At 34.9% G+C, this 20924-nt stretch overlaps 1 protein-coding gene across 2 annotated transcripts in view; it reads left to right on the top strand.

The window, feature by feature from the left end:
* The window catches only part of MNAT1 (MNAT1 component of CDK activating kinase), a 341857-nt gene that overhangs the window by 240110 nt on the left and 80823 nt on the right, over nucleotides 1-20924 (top strand). For both annotated transcript variants that reach the window (XM_044664870.1, XM_044664869.1), the window contains one exon: nucleotides 20280-20401. In XM_044664870.1, the coding sequence (XP_044520805.1) occupies nucleotides 20280-20401 (122 nt within the window). The remainder of the gene's footprint in view (nucleotides 1-20279; nucleotides 20402-20924) is intronic.

The following is a 20924-nucleotide window of genomic DNA, read 5'->3' as shown; positions in this document are numbered from 1 at the left end:
TTCCTTTTTTGTCATTTTTGCTGATCTGATAGGTATGAGATAGAGACTCAGATTTGCTTTAATTTGCAGCTCTCTGATTAGTTATCTGGAGCATTTTTCATTTGGCTATAGTTGGCCTTGGTTACTTTGAGAATTGCCTATTTATATCCTGATCATTTATCAATGAGTGAATGACTCTTTCTTATAAATGTGAATCAGTTCCTTGAATATCTTGAAAAAGAGACCATTTCCAGAGAAATTTGCCACATATCCCTCCACCCCCAGTTAATTGTGTCTCTTAATTTAATATTTATTGGATTTGTTTGTGCAAAAACTTTTAGATTTTTATGTAATGAAAATTATCCTTTTTGTTTTCTGCGATCTTCTTTATCCTTTGTTTCTTGATTAGCTGTTACCCTTTCCATAGATTTGATTAGTAATTTTTTTCCCTCATTTTTCTAAGTTGTATAGGATGTGGCTGTTTATATCTTGTTTACATATCTGTTTGAAACTTATCTTGGTATAAAGTATGAGATTTTAATCTAAACCTAATTTCTTCTATTCTGCAGTCTAACCATTTCCTAATATCCCCTCCAAAAAAAAAAAAACTACAAACCACTTTGGGGTTAATCCAACTATAGAATTAAATTCTAAGCCCTTAAAGCATTAAGCATTAAATTCTAAAGCATGCTGTTTCTTTGTCGATCAGCCTGCAAAGTATGAAAGAGATCCAACAGAATAAAAACTATAATACTAAATATAAGCTAATTTATTTATTCACTACCATCCCAATCAAATTAGGAAAGAATTATTTTATAAAACCATTCACATTTAGAAACAGGAGGTAGTAAAAAGTAGTTGTAGCTAATTATCAGACTTCACTTTAACAGGTTGCCATACAGTTGGTCAGCAGTATCTGGAAGTTGATCCTGTGAGTCAGGAATCATTTTCATGCCTATTTTCATGGAACATAAGTTTATATCCTGATAAATACATTGCTTAGTGTTCATTGATTGACCAATTAGTGACAGTAATAGCAAATCATGTTTATAAGGAAATTTAAACTTTGTAAAGTGCTTTCCTTATAATAACTCAGTGAACTGGGTAGCAAAAATATTTTGACTATTTTACAGATCAGGAAGTGAAGTTCTTAACAGGAAAATGACTTGCCATAGTAATAAGTATCAGAGGTAGGTTTACAAATTCTAAGGAAGTAGGCCTCCTAACTTCAAGCCAAGTACTGTATCTACTTCACCCTCCTGCCTTTTTAGTATCTCTTTAATATTATTGATTTGTTTAAACAATTATTTATTGAATCCTTTATATTTACATTATTATTCTCAGCATGGTTTTAGGGATTTAAAAGAAAAATAACAAGAGTGCTTTTTCTTTTTTTAAAAAAACATTTATTAATATTTATTTTTTAGAAAAGTTAACATGGTTACATAATTCATGCTCTTTCCCCTTCACCCCCCGAATTCCCCCTCCCCACATGGCTGATGCGTATTTCCACTGGTTTTAACATGTGTCATTGATCAAGACCTATTTCCAAATTGTTGATAGTTGCATTGGTGTGGTAGTTTCAAGTCTACATCCCCAATCATGTCCGCCTCAACCCATGTGTTCAAGCAGTTGTTTTTCTTCTTTTTCTACTCCTGTAGTTCTTCCTCTGAATGTGGGTAGCATTCTTTTCCATAAATCCCTCAGAATTGTCCTGGGTCATTGCATTGCTGCTAGTACAGAAGTCCATTACATTCTATTTTACCACAGTGTATCTGTCTCTGTGTACAATGTTCTTCTGGCTCTGCTGCTTTCACTCTGCATCAGTTCCTGGAGGTCTTTCCAGTTCACATGGAATTCCTCCAGTTTATTATTCCTTTGAGTACTATAGTATTCCATCACGAGCATATACCACAATTTGTTCAGCCATTCCCCAATTGAAGGACATACCCTCATTTTCCAGTTTTTTGCCACCACAAAAAGCACACCTATAAATATTTTCATACAAGTCTGTTTATCTATGATTTCTTTGGGGTACAAACCCAACAATGGTATGGCTGGATCAAAGGGGAGGCATTCTTTTATAGCCCTTTGAGCATAGTTCCAAATTGCCAGCCAGAATGGTTGGATCGGTTCACAGCTCTACCAGCAATGCATTAATGTCCCAGTTTTGCCACATCCCCTCCAACATTCATTACTCTCCCTTCTTTCATTTTAGCCAATCTACTAGGTGTGAGGTGATACCTCAGAGTTGTTTTGATTTTCATTTCTCTAATTATTAGAGATTTAGAACACTTTCTCATGTGCTTATTGATAGTTTTGATTTCTTTATCTGAAAATTGCCTATTCATATCTCTTGCCCATTTATCAATTGGGGAATGGCTTGATTTTTTTATACAATTGGTTTAACTCCTTGTATATTTGAGTAATTAGACCCCTGTCAGAGTTTTTTGTTATAAGATTTTTTTCCCAATTTGTTGTTTCCCTTCTGATTTTGGCTACATTGTTTTTGTTTGTACAAAAGCTTTTTAGTTTACTATAATGAAAATCATTTATTTTACATTTTGTAATTTTCTCTAACTCTTGCTTGGTTTTAAAATCTTTCCTTTCCCAGAGATCTGACAAGTAAATTATTCTATGTTCACTTAACTTATTTATACTTTCCCTTATTATTCCCCTCTTTTTATTTTTAAGGCCTAATCAATTCCCTCCCCCTTCTTCTCCCTTCCCTTTTATGACCTCCCCACTCCCCTGTTCCCCTTGGTTTATCCCTTCTGACTTTCTCAGTAGGGTTCGATAGAGTTTTATATCCTGATGGATAAAGCTACTTTTCCCTCTCAGAGTTAATTACACTGAGAGTAAGGTTTAAATATTACCTCTAAATGCTCTCTTCCTCTCCTTCTTAAAATAGTATTCATCCCTTCCCCTTCCCATGCCCTCTTTGTGTGTAATAGAATATTCTGTTTTTCTTATTCATTCAAGTTTCTCTTGGTGTCCTCTACTATTCACCTCCCTCTTTCCTACCCCCATATCATCTTAGACCATTTAATATTCCAAACTCTCCCTATGTATAATTCTTCTGATTACTATAATAGTGAATAAAGTTCACCAGAGAGAATTATACATAACATTTCTCCACATAGGAATACCAATAATTAGATCATATTGAAGCCCTTAAAGAGGCAAATTTAAAAAATACGAGTTTTCTTTCTTTCCCCTCTGTTTCTTTTTCACCTTTTCATGTTTCTCTTGTTTTTTTTGTGGTTGGATATTGAACTTTCCATTTTTCCTGGTCTTTTCTGTGCAAATACTTGGAAATCTTCTATCTTGTTGAATGCCCAAACTTTCCCTTGGAAGTATATGGTTAGTTTTGATGGGTATTTGATCTGTGGTTGTAGACCCAGTTCTCTTGCCTTTCTGAATATCATATTCCAAGCCTTGCTGTCTTTTAGTGTGGAGGCTGTCAGATCCTGTGTGATCATGATTGGTGTTCCTTGACATCTGAATTGTCTCTTTCTGGCTTCTTGTAAAATTTTTTTCTTTTACTTGGAAGCTTTTGAATTTGCTATTATATTCCTGGCGGTTGTCTTTTCTGGGTCTAGTGTAGAGGGTGATCTATGGATCCTTTCAATGTCTATATTGCCCTCTTGTAAAACTTCAGGGCAATTTTGCTGAATAATTTCTTTTAGTAAGGAGTCCAAATTTCTATTAATTTCTTCTTTTTCAGGAAGACCAATGATTCTCAGATTGTCTCTTCTAGCCCTATTTTCTTGATCTGTCACTTTCTCATTGAGATATTTTATGTTTCCTTCTATTTTATCAGTCTTTTGACTTTGTTTTATTTGTTCTTGCTGTCTTGAGAGATCATTAGCTTCTAATTGCTCAATTCTAGCTTTTAGGGACTGGTTTTCCTTTTTAATCTTGTCATTTATGATGTTTAATTTGATTTGTGAGCCTCACTTTCTAATTGCAAAATTCTGCCTTTTAAATGGTTATTTTCTTGCCAGATTTTGCTTTCCAATTTGCTTACCATTTCGTTTGATTTTTTGGCATCTTTCTCCAATTGGGAGTTTCTGTCTTCTAACCTGTTAATTTCCTTTTGAGGTATTTCCCACTTCTGTCGCCAAATCTCTTCCATCTTTCTAATCATCTCAGATTTGAACTCTTCAATAGCTTGTGGCCAGTTTTCATTATTTTGTGAAGGTTTGGATATGATTACTTGTTTGTTCTCCACTGCCGTTTGCTCTTTTGTCTGGATTTTATCTGTGTAAAAGTTGTTGAGTGTTACAGATTTCTTCTTGATGATCTTTCTCTTTTGGAGTTCTTGTCTCTGGCTTGCCATTGTTAGCCCTGAGCCCTCTCAGGTTTATCCTCACACTCAGGGTCTCTCTGTTTTCTTTAGGCTCCTGAGATCTCAGTTGTTCTCAGGGTCAAGCTTATTGGTGGTTCCCTTTTTTTTCCTTTCCCTTACGGTCCTTTAATAGTCTCAGGGAGCTGCTTCCACAGTTGTGAACCCCTTCTGCTCTGGGCCCCCACTCAAGGTCCTCACCTGCGCTCAAGATCTGAGTCCTCGCCTGGGCTCAGGATCCGTGTCTGGGTTTGAGTTCGCACCCTCAGTTGTGCCTGAGCTAAGGGTCTGCGTTCAAAGTCCACGCACGTTCTTTAGTCTCTTGGGGCCTTAAGTCTTGCTACTCTCCTGGTGACCCCAGGTGGCTGCCAAGGACTTAATCCGGGCCCCAAACTTGCTCTAACTCTTGTCCGCTGGCTTTGACACTGTAGGTGGTGTGGGGTGGGGGAGGAGATTGCTCAGCTTGCGTTTTATTGAGAGCTGTTTCACCCCTTTATATCATGGAAATGCCCCAATTCCACGTACCTCCAGCGCTATGCCCTGTTGTGGGGTCCCTTTGTTCCTCTGGATTTGTTTTTATGTCTTCTTGAGGAGTCCTGTATGTTTCGGTTAGGAGAGGTTAAGCAGCTGGTTTTTACTCTGCTGCCATCTTAACCAGGAAGTCCTCACTTGAGTGCTTTTTCAAAGGAGCATATGATTTACTTGTGGAAGTAGAATTCATGTGAAATAAGTAGAGAAAGAATTTTATCCTAATTATATGTATTACTGAATATTCAGTAGTAATTCAGAGGAAGGACAAATTGGAAATGATGCTATTGAAAATATGAGATTTTAGTTGTATCTCAGGATTAAATAGCCAGTAAGAGATAAGACATTCCTGCTAAGGGATTGCTGTACTAATAAAAGCATGCAACGAAGTAAATGATCAATTGAAGGGAGAGTGAATAGAGAATGGAGGGTACATTTTTTGGGAAATGAGGTTCCATGGGAAGATAGAACTTCTGTTCTTTCTTTAAACTCTCCCTGGGCCATCTAATCCACTCCATTGGATCCATTAATCTTTGGGCTGGTAACTTCCAAATCTGTACATCCATTAAACGTGTCCCTCCTCTTTGTTCCTCTCTAATGGTACCAGTATCCTGATTATGCAGGCTCAAAACCTCAGATTCTTCTCTTATTTTTTTCTTTTCCTTCATAGTTCACATCTAGTGGGTTATGAATTCCTGTTGATTTTATCTTCTCACTTCTGACTGGGGCTGTTGAAATAATTTCTTAATTGGCATCCTTGGATTCAGTCTCAATCTCCAGTTGAGCCTTCAAACCAAAAGAATATTACTTACTGGGAAGATTTGTACTAATTCTGTGATTGTTAGACTAGCTGAAGTCCCATTGTCTTAGGGCAGAATTGATTTAGCAGTGAAGAGAGGAACTTTTACTTTACATTTATATTATATTAACAATTATTTACTGTTTCTATAATATATTCTTTTACATACTTCTTTAGCATTTTATTATTTAGTTTCCATTTACGTTTGAACATTTTCTTTAAATGCCTCTTGTTGATTATATTTTACTGTTGTAGAAAAGAATACTTTTTCCTATTAAGAATAATTTCTCACAAACCTCCAACATTGTATTATTCCCACAATCAATCTCCTCTGCCTCTACTTATGGGCTACTGAATGGAGCTAGAGGAAATTATACAATTATGCTGATTGGATGCATTATTAAATCATATAATTTAACTTTAATTGTGTCTTCACCATAAGAAGGCAGTCTCTTTTTCCTTCCTGTGTTTCTTATCTTATTTCCCACATAAATAGTTTTAAAACTTCTCACTTCAAGCTTCATATACACCTCTCCTCCCTCCTTTCATCAGCTGAGAATTATGACTTTTACTTTACTGAAAAACGTGAGGTCTTTTAACATGATTTCCCTCTTCTCCCCTTCTCTTTATCTCATAACACTTTGACAACTCCCTATTCTTTCCTTCTTCCCCCTAGTCTTTGATGATGATGTGACTCTTTTCCTTTCCAAGATCAACTTCATACATGTTCATCAAAATATCCCCTTCTGTCTTCTCCAGCAGATTGCAACCTTAACCTCTCTTTCTAGTCTTCAGTTTTTTTGTAGTACTTCATTTCCTATTACCTCCACACATGCCCAGTCCTCTCCCATCCTTAAACATCTTTATTAATTAGACTCTACTTTTCTAAATTTGCTATATAGTCTTTTCTCTTTCTTTTTCTTGATAATCTTCTAGGAAAAATGACTATACTGATTGCCTCCACTTCCTTTCTTTACTGCTTAAACCTTTGAAATCTGACTTCTGACCCTCACCACTCACCTGAAACTTTTCTCCAAAATAATCAATGACCTCTTAATTGCTGAATCAGAAGGTCTTTTTTTATTCTTCATTCAATACTGTTCTTCTACTGTCTGCTAGCTTTCCTCTTGCCTACCTTAACTTGCTCCTCAGATTCTTTTGTTGGCTTATTATCTGTTCCTAACGCTAGGTGTTCCCCAAGGCTTTGGCCTTGAACCACTTTTCTTTTCTCTCTCTGTCATGTTGACCTTCTCATCTCTGATGGGTTTTAATTCTCTTCTCTATGCAGATGAATACTAGATCTCTCTTTATATATCCAGTCCTAGTCTTTCTTCTGGGCTTAAGTCATAAAGTCTTCTCAAGAACTCAGACCTATAGGAAAATACTTTATCTCTTGCACATAATAGGAATTAGTTAACTAAAGCATAAATTACAAACATCTTTTGTTGATCAGAAAACAATATAAATTATTGAACAAGTAGCTTAATAATAAGCAGCTTAAATGGTCATTAAATAATTCTAAAAAGTATGGACCAAAACTCAGTCATAGAAATAATAGGTAATTTTATTAAAGAAGTCTACAACAATGAAATATCATACCAAGAATTTTAGGATGCAGACGAGGAGAATTAATATCTCCAAATATTTCCTTTAGGAAAGAAAAGAAATTGAGCATTCATTCACAATTTATAAAGAGCTTTGCTTACAAATATGTGACTAGATATGAAAAGTATTATCTACATTTTTTAAAAGGAGGTAACAATTTCAGACAGATTAGGACTGCGGTCACCCAGCTAGCAAATATGACGACTGAGGTTTGAAAATAGGTCTCCTGAGTTTTGTACTTTTCCTACTATATAATGCCTGAATAGAGTGGCACTGTGATGTGGGAGAGCTGAATAAAAGTAGATAGGTGTGTTCCATAATTTTGCATATTTCAAATTTTGTGTAATGATGGTCTTTATCCATGAAAGGGAGGGAAATCTCTTTTTTTTTCCCCCTTCTTTCTTCTCCCACCCAGGATCCCTTTTTCTTTTTCCTCCTCTTGCTTCCTTCCATATTATTCTTTTCATCTTTGGCAGTATCATTGCTATAGTTTTACTATATTGTGGATTCACTAGGCTTTTGGGCACTGATCTGAGGATACTGTCATTATTAATAGGGTGTGTGTCAGAAAATACTTTATGAGTTCTAAAGATTGTACTTAAAATAAGCTTTTCAAACATACTTTATTTGTAAGTTAGAGACATCATCGGCTTGATAGAGCTAAATTTATTTGATATGGCCTACTTTGTACATTATTCTTTTTGGCATAATCTAGTTATTTAATCTAGCTTTAGGAATGTGGAGATTAACTATTACTAGTCTTTTAGAAGATTTCGTTCAAAATATTGAAATAGAATATAAGCTGGTGATATTTGGTCCTTGTGTGGAAGAATTTGGAGCTTACTATAAAAAGGAGGAAACTAAAGAGGAGAGGTATGTGGTGGGATGTATACATGTACATGTGTATATGACTATGGTGGGAGGAGAGAAAAAGGAGAGAGGGCAGAAGAGAAAGAAAACAGAAAGAGTGAGAGAGAGGGAGACAGAAAGGGGAGGGAAGAAGGAAGGAGAGAGAAGGACAGGGGAGATAGTCTATTTACTCTTGAAAATGTCAGTGGGATATACAGCCACAAGCAAATGAAGTTTGGGATTTGCCTTGCAGCCGCTTTGAGTTATGTAGAGATTTGCTTGTATGTGAACTTGTTTGACATTGTTTGCTTCTCTTACTTCGATGGATATTGTTTTTTACTCATATTTATCTTATGAATTCATCAAGAGTAGGCTTGGACTACTGAGATAATCTTGCTGTACATGTATTTTGGATTGAATTAAAGGCTTTAGGCACTTAAAAAACAGCACTTATGTTGACACAGTCAAAGTACATAGTTTAAGAGCAGGTCTTTAGGCATTGTTTTGTTCTTTGATCTGCACCATGTAGATAGTTGTTTTTTTATAAATTCATTATGTGGTCTCCCTATTGGAATAGATTTATTTTATTAATAAAATGATGTAGTATTCTTGGATGTTACTGCACATATTAGTAATGGTTAATCTGCATGACACTTAAACTGTTATCAGTCTACCCCCAAAGATTTTATCAGTTAGTGAAAAATAAATCTTTATAATTCAATGACATTTATAGAAGAAGATTTTTGTAGGGTGGTAGGTGGGAATTATTTAAAATATTCTTCCCTGCAAATGATCTGTATAAAATTCCAGGTCAGGACATAATTTGGGAAAATGAATTTGGATTTGGAGTAGGAGGACCTAGATTCTACCCCAATTCCTACTCATTTTACCATAGATAATCTTTGCGGACCTCAATTTCCTCAGCTGAAAATTGAAGTAATTGGAATAGATTGACTTCTACAGTTCTTTTTAGCTTTAGTTGGATTGATTTAGTTAATCGTAATCTTTCATTGCTAATATTCTAGATTTGCTCAGAAAAACATTTAATTTGTTTTAAAAACATACTAATTATTTGTCCAGTTTTTTGTTGTTGTGTCTTACTTTTTGTGATTCCATTTGGGGTTTTCTTGGCAAAGATACCAGAGTGGTTTGCCATTTCCTTCTTGAGCTAGTTTTATAGATGAGGAAACTGAGGCAAACAGAGTTAAGTGGCTTGCCCAGGGTCACATAGCTAGTAAGTGTCTGAAACCAGATTTGAACTAAGGAAAATGAGTTTTCCTGACTCTAGACCTGGCACTCTATCCTGTACCATTTAGCTGAATTATATGTCATATTAAATTATTTTTACTTAAGTTTTGCTTTCTTCCTTTAATCTAAAAGATACAAAGCTTAACATCCAGGCAATTTGGTAATATACAAATTAGTAAAATTCATAATATTTAAGGAGAAATGTAAAAAAAAAAATCACAATAGAACCTGTAAGGGATCTCAGTGCTTATTTACTTCTTCAGTATTTCATTGAAACAGGAATTCCTTTTGCCTTAACAGTGACATTTCTTCTGATGTCCATTCAATTCAGTTTAGTTTAGCAAGAGCCCAGTATCCTTTGAAGCAGCCTGGGTTACTTTAAGATAGTTCCAATTATTATGAAGTTCTTCCTTATCTTGGTCTCAAATCTCCCTCGTTTGGTCCTAGTTCTGGTACAGAGAGTATAAGTAGGAGGCAGGTAGTGGGAGCCAGCTTGTAACTGGACTTTGTACCTTGGAGAATCACTTTGGATAATGTGAACTTCTTGGTCACAGAGACTATTTCGTTTGTTCCTATCACCAGTCTAGTTCACAGCTGGCAGGTAAACAGTCATTTAATGAATGCATACTAGTTGATTAATTGATTGAAAGTTTATTATACCAAAAATGGAGAGTCTGCAGTAAAGGAGATAGGGATTAATCATTGAGGGCTATGGAGGCAAAGAGTTCATTGAGAAGGGTAGATTGATTCTAGGCCCAGTGCTATAGAATATTTTTCCCATGCTTGGTCTTTTTTGTGTCAGTGAAAATGGACATATCTGACTTTTTTTAAAGTATTGTAATATTACTTAAAAATAAATATTATTTTTGTGTTGTGAAAAAATAACATCTCTATTAAAATTTTCTGTCCCAGAGAGCCTGTGTTTATTGATAATCTCAAATATTAAAAGCTTAAAGGAATGTTCTGCTGAGTCAACAGATTCCATTTTATTTAATGTTTTTTATTTATTTGAGAAAGTAGTTTGAACCTGATTTTCATGCTAAGAAAACTCATGTGACTTCATTAAGTTTCTTTATTTTCCACAAGATACATTTTAAGGAAAGATCAACAAACAAATCTTAAAAGATTAAGTGGTTTAGTATTTCCTGTTATTTGGGGATGATTCTTAGACCTCAAGAAATTCAGCATCCCTCAGGGTATTCTACAACCCAGGATACAACCTGGTATTAATCTCAACTTGGTATTTCAGGGAGTAGTTTAGAAATTTTTTGAAATTGAAAATGTTTTGAAAATACGCATTAGAATATAAATTAAAATTAAACCTCAAAAAAGTATGGAAAGAAATTAAGAGTAATATTTTTAGAATTCAGTTTCAAAAATACTTGTGTTATTATATTTTTGTTAGCTTTGCTAAATTTTCTTTTATCTTTTAAGGTAAGTGCTTTTTATTAGATTCTCCATTTAATTGCCTTGCTAAAGTGATGGTTGCTGGCATTTTAAGGAAAATGGTTTCACTCTTAAAGAACTATAGGATTTACTGAAAATAAATATCCTCTGAAGAATATTAAGACATACCATTTAACTTATTAATATAAAAATGCTCTTAGTAGACATATTTGGTGTACTCTTCTTCCCTTCTAAATGCAAAACTAACCTCAATATGCTGTAAAATTGGTGATAAATAAGAACCTCTTTGTATAATTAAGGGAAGATCTGTTTATTTAAAAGCTTTCAAAGGTTGTAAAAGATTAAACTTAGCTATATGTACAGGATGAATGTTGAGCAATCATGCCCCTTAGCTCCCCTTCCATAATAAATCTCAGCAGTGTATTCAGCTAAAGGGCTCAGTGCCAAAAAGAACAGGTTTAACTTGTTGGTGAGGATTTGCACCAACAGTAAAATGCACAACTGTTTTTGTAGAGGTTATTATGGAGGTCACAGACATCATAGTTGAATGAAAGCAACTTAAAAACATTTTTGAAGAGACAAGACTATTGAAGATTTCATAATCGAGTCAACTTGAAATGTAATGGAAATAAAAGGATATGAAAACATTTCAGAAGACTTCCTTTTTCTAGCATATATACTTAAAAGTTTGGAGACTTTTATTGACATTAATCCAAATCTTTTCCACTTTGTACCATAGAACTTTTAAGGAGTTTCAATTTTAGTGGCATAACAGTTGCTCTTATTTGGAAATTTAGACATTATTTATTATTTTAGCATTTGTTAAAATTCAGCATAGTTACAGATTTTTCTATGTGATAAAATTAGGAAATGTATGACTAATAATAGAAAGAATAGCTTGAAGGACTACCAAGCCGTGTTTGATGAATGTGGGTGAGGTCTAGAGATGGGACTCAGAAAACATTTTAAATAATATTATATTAAATTGAATTTCTATGGTATAGAGACTCTCCCAAGAACTTCTTTATGTCTTGGTATTAATTTAGTAATTTTACTTTACCCATAAGGAAACTAAGATAAATTAGTACTCAACTTTGGAAGGGATTCAGGATAAAACCAGGACTTTACATGACAGACCTATCAATATATAAATTTATAAATTTTTTTTCATGGTCAGTATTAAAAATAACAAGCAAAAAGTAGCAAGAAATTCTAATGAGTGAAGTTAGGAAGAGAAGATTTTGTGTAGTTAATTGTGTTTAGTTTTTTTGTGTTTTAGTTTTTTTACTGTAAGTAAAGAGTGACAATCTTATCAAAGTGGCAGACAACATTTGGTTGGTTTTAGTACAGATATTATTCTGAAAATTTTGGAATGTGCTCCAGCAAATGCTACTGATTAGCGCTAACATGTCACAGCAACTGGTGAAACTTTAGTGCTTTTCGGACATAATTATTCCTAAAAAGTATTTAAAGCTGTATTGTATACTGCATTTTCACTTAAGCTTATTTGTACTAATTTCTTTGTCTTTAGGACATTATCTTTCTAAATGTCCTTTAAAAATAGAAATATGTCCATTACATATTAAAATTATATGTTTAGGTTTTAGGAGAAAAAAACTGAATTGCTTGCCAAAGTATTTAGGCTATACATTTTATTTATATGTGGAAGCACTAGCATTCTTTGAAGTTATAATTTTATTATTAAATATTGAATTTATAAAGGGTTGTGGTTTGTCTCATTGGAGACTTTTATTTTTTAATCCTCCTATTTTTGAGCCCTTTGTTAAAGATGATCTATTATTAAAATGCTTTGTTCACAATATATTTAGACTAATCAACATTATAGAAGTGGAATTTTTTTTCATTGATAGAATGTTGTCTGTTTTAAATTGTCTTTTTATTTCATATTACAAATTTTTTTTCCAGTACAATTTGGCTCATGGTCAAGCTACACATTTCCATATTGTATTAGAAACAGATAAATTGTAAGTTTAGAGCTAGATCTCAGAAGTCCTTTTGCAGAGAAGGAAACTGAAGCCCAGAGTGATTAAGAGACTTAGTATCACACATGTAATGGTAGATGTGGGATTTAATTCAGGCCCTCTGACTCCAAGTTCTTCAGGTTTTGCATTATACTATACTGTCACCATGTTTTTAATCATATTTTTGTTTGGCATGAAAATACTGAATCTGATTGCTTCTTCAAAAGGTAAAGAAATATTTGTTCCATCAGTGGACTTTATTTAATGTAGCAAATATGTCCCTGAAAAGTTACTTATTTATAATTTGAATTTTTGTAAGTGAAACTTTTTAAATTTTGTTAATCTTTTTTTTTCTTTTCTTTTTTTTCAAACCCTTGTACTTCGGTATATTGTCTCATAGGTGCAAGAGTGGTAAGGGTGGGCAATGGGGGTCAAGCGTCTTGCCCAGGGTCACACAGCTGGGAAGTAGCTGAGGCTGGGTTTGAACCTAGGACCTCCTATCTCTAGGCCTGACTCTCACTCCACTGAGCTACCCAGCTGCCCCCCATTGTTAATCTTAATTTATTATTTAGTAGATCTGGATTTTCATATTTTTGATTTGCTTAATGTGAATCGTAGTAAAGGAAATTATGTCTTTAGGTAGAATTATCTTTCCCCAAGTCCCAATTTTAGCAAATTTCCATATTGTATAATTTTGTTATACCTAAATGTATTTTTAGAAATCATTTTATTCAAGTCCTTAAAGAGGTAGGAGGAGGAGAGCCTTTCTGTACTGAATAAATAATTGAAAGGTATTCTGGATGTAGGACAGGAAGAAGGAGGTAGGTATGTTGGGGACATTGCTCTTTTGACCTCTTCCTTTTTCTCACTCTAGGATTTAGTGTGTGTGTCCTTTTATTGGGCAATTTTAGACTTTAGAAAATTTTTCTTTAGGGAGGAGAGAAAGGAGAATATTTGAGGTGGATGAGCTCTAAGGAGTCAAAAGATCAAGTCAAAAGGATAGGAAATTGTTCAGCTATAGTTTTCTCAACCTCCTCACTACAATGGATCAGCTACTTTCATAATAGAAAATGATTATTATGCAGGCCTGAGGCCATACTAGTATTTTATGTAAGGCATTTAAACCAAGTCAACAAAGCACTTTTTCTCTAAATCATATTCTTCTAGGTAGAAATTGGTTATAATGAATCATTCTAATTATGGGTCTAGTACTGTGTTTTGTTTGTTTGTTTATTTTTTGCTTCAGAATAATTCCATTTCCTCAAATTTTCAGACTCAGGAAATCAAAAAGAGGAAGTGTGGCTTAGTGAATAGAGAACTGACTTTTGACTCAGGAAAGCAAGTATTCAAGTCTTGCCCTGGACACATTCTGGTTGTGTGTGCTATACTGGGCTAGTCATTTAACTTTTCCCACTCTCTAAATTGTAGAATGAGTTGTCAGTCAGGACTGGAAAAAGAGGTTTAGATCTCTATATGTGGCAGGTCTGGGAAAAAAAAAGTGAATTTTGGGAATCTTAATATTTGTACCTTTTATCCTCATTAATTCATTGTGTTTTAAATATAGAACCCTCTTTGACTTCAATTCAGCAAACCTTCCCATTTATGTTGAGGGTACCATCAATTCTTCCAGGCACACAGATTCAAAATATCAGTTGCTGAGTCTTTATAGTTCTGCTTCCATAACATATATATCAACACCTCTTTAACCTTCTCTCTGGTCTATTGCAGTTGCTTTTATTTGGATCCCTTATTTCTAATTTCTCCCTTCTTCAGTGCATAAATTTGCCAAAATAATTTTCTAAAAGCATAAACTTAACTCTGCTCTCTCCTCCTAACAAAATTTTGCTGGCTTTCTATTTCCTTTAGGATAAAGTAGATAACAGTGAATCCTCAACCATTCTGGAGTTTAATTTTCATGATTTCAAGCATTTGCAGGATTTTGTTTATTAATAACCACATTTTCACTTTGACATTGGCAACTTCGAACATTCATGGCTGTGTGCAGTAGAGGAAAAAAAACGAGAGTCACAATAAACATAAATTTATATCTGCAAAAATAGTAGTATTTGTGAATTTGCTCCAGAAAGTGCAAAAGTAACCTCTTAAGTGAATGATGAGGGAATTGAAAAAATGGGAAAGTGGCTAAGTTTGTGGGTAAATGAGATGGTGGTTATCTAATCTCTGCATGACAGTGAGAGTCCCACCTCCCTACTGAACATCACCTCCCACCTCCCTTCTGACATCACTGCTCCAGACCATCTCCATCCCATCCAGTGTTATCTCTACTTTCCCCTGCATTTTATGTGTTAATTCATGGTTACTGTGTTAGGAAAAGTACATATTGTCAGAACTAATGTTTTGTTTTAAAGAATTATGTGCAGAAAAGTGTATTTTCATTAATTTCTAGCAAAAGATTGCAGTTTTTAGTGGTTGTGAATACTTAATCCCTATTTTTTTTTAGAACTTTGACAATGTTTTCTAGGATTTTTACCCCTACAAAAGTTGAGGATTGACTCTTCAGCTTGGCATTTGAAGCACTGCACAGTTTAGTTTTAGTTTACCTTTCTAGACTTACTTCATATTACTTCCTTTTGTTAGGTCTTTTTTCAGTCATGTCTTGACATTTTAACACAGTTCTTTGTGACCTCATTTTTTATTTTGGCAAAGATACTAGAGTAGTTTGTCATTTCCTTCTTGAACTCATTTTATGGATGAGGAAACTGAGGCAAATATGGTTTTAAGTGTCTTGCCCATGGTCACACAGCTAGTAAGTGTCTTAGGTTGGATTTGAACTCAGATCTTCCTGATTCTGGCCCCTGAATTCTATCCATTATGCCACCTACTTTCTATACTGACCTTTATATGCTTTATATTTCAGCCAAACTTGTCCTGCTTCGATTTGACAAGATAGAATTTGTCATTCTATCTCTTGCTTCCATGCTTTTGGCACGCCTGAAATGCACTCCTTCACCTTTTTCGGAATCTGTTTTCCTTTAAGGCCCATCTCAGAACTGACCTTTTATACAAAACCACTCCAGATTCTCCTGTTTGCCTGGTGCCTTTTCTTCTCATCATAATATAATTTTTGTCCTTGTATCATTAATATGTAGCACAGGATCTTCTTGCAGTTACAAATTCCACGGAGAAAACATCCTTGTACTCATGGTAATAAGGATCATTGAATATACGGATCAGATACTATGAAATGACTAACAATCATAGTTTAACAGACCATTCAAAAGCATCCAAATATTTTATTTTATTTTATTATTATTTTAATAAACCCTTACCTTCTGTCTTGGAGTCAGTACTGTGTATTGGCTCCAAGGCAGAAGAGTGGTAAGGGTAGGCAATGAGGGTCAAGTGACTTGCCCAGGGTCACACAGCTGGGAAGTATCTGAGGTTAGATTTGAACCTAGGACCTCCCATCTCTAGGCCTGGCTCTCAATCCACTGAGCTACCCAGCTTCTTCCTCAAATATGTTAAATTATTGTTTAGTATTTAAGAAGTTAATAGTTTAGCAAGGTAGGGTGTAACATGTTATCAATGAGGATCTGAGAAATCATCTAAAATCATCTAGGGAATACATGATTAGAAAAATTTAAAGATTGCAAGAGTAAGGAGAAAAAAGAGGGACAATCTGAGTGCTGCACCAGTATTCATGAAATGTAAAATGAATAAAAGTAAGAATTATAATACATTGGAATAAAATTTCTATGGAGAATTCATAGAAGAAAATAGGCAAAGAATAACACTGAATGAGGTATAGAAGGTTGCAGTTTCTATTCTCTGAGATTATAGATTCTCTGAGATTATAGATTCAAGGTTACTAGAGTAGTGGACTCAAAAAATGTTTTAAATTACATATTCTAATTAGTAAATTATTTGTGAGCATGCACCCCAAATACATTTCCTTGTTGATAAGTTATATAAATTTTCTTTTTTAAAAATAGTTACAAGCATTACAAGCCTTACACACACACACACACACACACATGCACACACACACACACACACACACACACGAAATAAAAAAAGGTTAGGATAAGCCTAATGATCCTAGAGTCAGTAGGAAGTTTGACTGGGGAATGACACAGTCAGACCTTTGTTTTAGGTATGTTATTTTAGTAATTATGTGGAGACCAGATGAGAATAGGAAGAACCTGGTGTCAGAGGGACTATTCTAGTAGTCCCAAATCAGTGGTGATGGATGTTTTTTCTTTTTTAGTTTGTTTTTGCTCCTACTTGGCTCGCTAACTCAAAAAAGATATAAGGGAGAGAGAGACCCAGATGGGACAATATTAGGGATCCCCCTGAATGCCCATCAGGGATCTCTGGGTATTCTAACCTCTGGTTAGTGAGAGTGAAGCAGAATCACTTTCTCTCATTGGGCCAGTTGCACAAACACCTTGGAGACAACTGATATATAAAATCAGTATCTCTTTTATTATAAGAGGGGATACACATTGAGGATCAGAACAAGGAGTCCCTAATTCTAAGGGATCTATCTATTTACCCAACAACTCTCTATGTCCCTCTCAAGAGCTCCAGAGCCTTCGGGTCTTCAGGCTAACTTACCAGCTCCCTATTTCTATCTATGTGTTCTTCCAAAAGTTAAGTATCTATGATCCTCAGTAGTTAGTTTGATTGAGTTCAAAAGCTGTCTCCAAAACCCATTATGATTTCTCTCAAATAGCTAAGTCCACCCCAGAGGGTCTGACCCCTGAGGTAAAACCGCAAAGCCAATCTGACAGGATTTTTTAGATAAAACCCTTCTGCAAAGCACAGCAGGTATGGTCAGATCCTTTTCTAAACATTCCCAATAAAACGGAGTACCTCCAAAGATGATTTTGGGGTTTCTCCTTCTCTATAGTCAGATTAAGGTAGCTAAGTTCCGATAAGCCAACTTTCTTCCACCCTTCCAGAGAGGAAGAGAATAACCTCCTCTTACAGGAAGTCCCTGACTCTACCATTTGTCATTTCCAAACTGTTATTCCTCTGCCTTCTGCCTGCTAAAATCCTTTCCCTTGAGTTCCTAGTATAGGCCTTAAGTATCGCCTTTCACTTCTTAAATCTTATTCTATCTTTATCCTTTTCCTATTACATTTCCTCCCTCTGATCATTTGAGTAAATTTGTTGCAGACAAATTTCTCATATGATCATGAGGACTTTACATGTAGAGGGTGGTGACTTTATGAATGGAGATAAAAGGATCAATGTGAAAGCTTTTATGGATAAGACTTAGCAAAGAATTTGATATTTGGGGTGAATGAGAATGAAGAATTGAGGATTGTGATCCTGGGTTACTAGAAAAATGGTTGTGCCATCTGTAGATGATATTTGAGAAATGTGGAAAAGGGGAGGATTTTGGTAAGAAAAATGTAATGAGATCTGTAGCGAGGACTACAACCCACTCATACCTGCCTGTTTTGTGCAATTCATTCTTTCCCACCCCCCACTCCCCCCCACAAAAAAAAAAAAAAGAAAAGAAAAAAGGACGGGTGAGCAACTTTTATTCACCAGCCTCTGGGTGAGCATATTGAACCTACAGGGATTTCTTATAAAAGCTATAAGGTGATATCAGGGACTGTGTAGATAGAGTAGAGGCAGAAAGGATTTTGCTGACATTTATCTGCAGATTCTTGAGTTGTGGTTGAATTATAAGAACCCTGAGAGATAGATTCTAGAAGCTTGCATCTCCTAAGGAGGGACAGCAGGCAGAATGGGAGAGTGTTGAGTAATAAACAGAGAAGTTGTATATTTGGAGTGTCAGGTCATGTTGGTAATTAGCCCCATGATTGGCTAATGAGGGAGGGTGGAATATGACACATCTCATCATCTTATTAGTTACTGATAGGAATCATGCCATAATACATTTGGGGTGTGGGTCATCCACTTGAGTACAAATCAAGATTATAGATTCTATTGCATTACAGGCCAATTAACTTCACATTTCTCCAAACCTATCTATTATCTCTAAACTTGACCAGCAACATCTCCCAAATGTAAGGAAAGGCAGATAGCTCTACTTACTAATAAAAAGAAAAAAGTAGCTGAAAGCACATACTATTAGTGAGTCATAAAGATAAGATTTTTGCATCATTAACATTTAATTGCAAATCGAAAAAACAAAACAAAACAACCCAAACTTATACAGATGTGCTAGCAAACGAAAGGTAATCTTTCTACTCTTCCCTGATGCCATATCCCACTCCCTGTAGAAGTTGTTCTAAAATTTCTTTCCTTCAAACTCCCATAACTTTCCTTTCTTTCCCCAACCCTCTCAAGTGAGAATCTTATTTCATTTTACTGAAAAAGTGAGGCCACTTGTGTTGTATTCATTCTTCTTCCCTTCATATCATATCCCCTTGATATCATCCACCACTTCCTCCTCCTTTTTTCAGTTTCAGATCAGTTGGCATTTTTCCTTGCCACAGCTAACCTCCCCCTCTCTGTGTGTTTGTTATGTACCCAACAATTTGCATCCTCCTATACAGATTATGCTTTCAATTATCTCTCTCTAATCTTCATTCTTTCTCTCTTATTTCTTCCTTATTGCCTTTAAGAATGTTCAATTCTCTCTCATCCCTTAAAAAACCCAAACATTATATTAAACTTTACCACTCCCTCAAGTTATCTTGTAATTTTCCTTTCTTACCTGTTTAAAATGTATTTGAGAAATATTTAATAAAATAAATTAAATTATAATAAAAGTATAGATAATAATAGTTTGTGAATTTCTAAATGAACTGGTAGCACGTAAGAATCTGTTTCTATTTTAATTTGGTAACTACTGCTCTAGGAAATTCTTAGCACTAATTTACAAAGAAATTTCTGCTTTTTATTTTTTGATGAAATTTCTTTATCTTGATCACCTTCTACCAGTAAAGTTACAGGATATTTCCTATTCCTATAAAATATCAATCAAAACCTACTCACATACATTTGGGAGCTTTTGGAAGTTTGTACAGCATCATTAAAATATCCTTTCTTGGGGCAGCTGGGTAGCTCAGTGGAGTGAGAGTCAGGCCTAGAGACAGGAGGTCCTAGGTTCAAACCTGGCCTCAGCCACTTCCCAGCTGTGTGACCCTGGGCAAGTCACTTGACCCCCATTGCCCACCCTTACCACTCTTCCACCTATGAGACAATACACCGAAGCACAAGGGTTTAAAAAAAAATCCTTTCTTTTTTTTTTTTTTTTTTTTTAGGGTTTTTGGGAAATTATTGTATGCAAACATAGATTGTTCACTCAAATATAGGTTAATCTCAGTGATTGACACTGAGAAAATTATATGATATGTGTATAAATTTTTCTTTGGTTAAGGCTCTGTCCTTCATTTTCTGCCACAAATAAAGTATTAGTTATATTATTTAAGTCTTAATAAAGAAGTTATGTTGGAATGAGAATATAGCTATGATAATTAATTTGTATAAGGTATTTATTCTTCCCCAAATATTACCAATTTACTTAAAGTAACGGATACTAGAAATCTAACATTAAAACATTCATTTTCTTATTTTTTTTTCCTAACAGGGCCAGCATATTTCATTAGCTCCTATTCAAAAGCTTGAGGAAGCACTATATGAATACCAGCCATTACAGATAGAGACATGTGGACCTCAAGTTCCTCCTCTGGAGATGCTAGGAAGACTTGGGTAAGTATTCCAAAGCCTTTTTTTTAATGGTGTTTTTAATTTCTGAGAAGTTGAAAGATATTCCCCCTTCTCCTTTCTTGAATATACTATGAGACTACTTTATATAATTGTGCTTATTTGGAATAACATTACTTTACAAGGCAAAGATCCTGCTACACTGAAACTTTGAATGGGTAAACTTTTTTTTTTTTTTTTTTTTTTTTGGTTCTGTGGCTTTTACATATTTATTGAGAGTGACTCTGGATTACATTAATGTGCATTAAAGTTGTCATTGGCAGGTATAGTGAAGTAGCTGTTCATTTTCAGGTCTACAAATGTGCTTTAAAAAACTGGGGCTTTATTTAGTTAGCAGTAAGGCAGGAAAAATATGGAAGTTGGGCATTTTGCCATTAGAAAACTCTCTTTCTCTTTCTCTCTCCTTCTCCCTTCTACTCCCTCTTCCTTTCCCTCTCCCTCTCCCTTTTCCTCTCCCTCTCCCTTTCCCTCTTCCTCTCCCTCTCCCTTTCTACCCCCCCATCTCACC

Source organism: Gracilinanus agilis, chromosome 2 (assembly GCF_016433145.1).
Source record: "Gracilinanus agilis isolate LMUSP501 chromosome 2, AgileGrace, whole genome shotgun sequence".
Lineage (NCBI taxonomy): Eukaryota > Metazoa > Chordata > Mammalia > Didelphimorphia > Didelphidae > Gracilinanus > Gracilinanus agilis.
The sequence above is the reverse complement of the archived record's forward strand: the minus strand, read 5'-3'. Positions and strand labels throughout refer to the sequence as shown.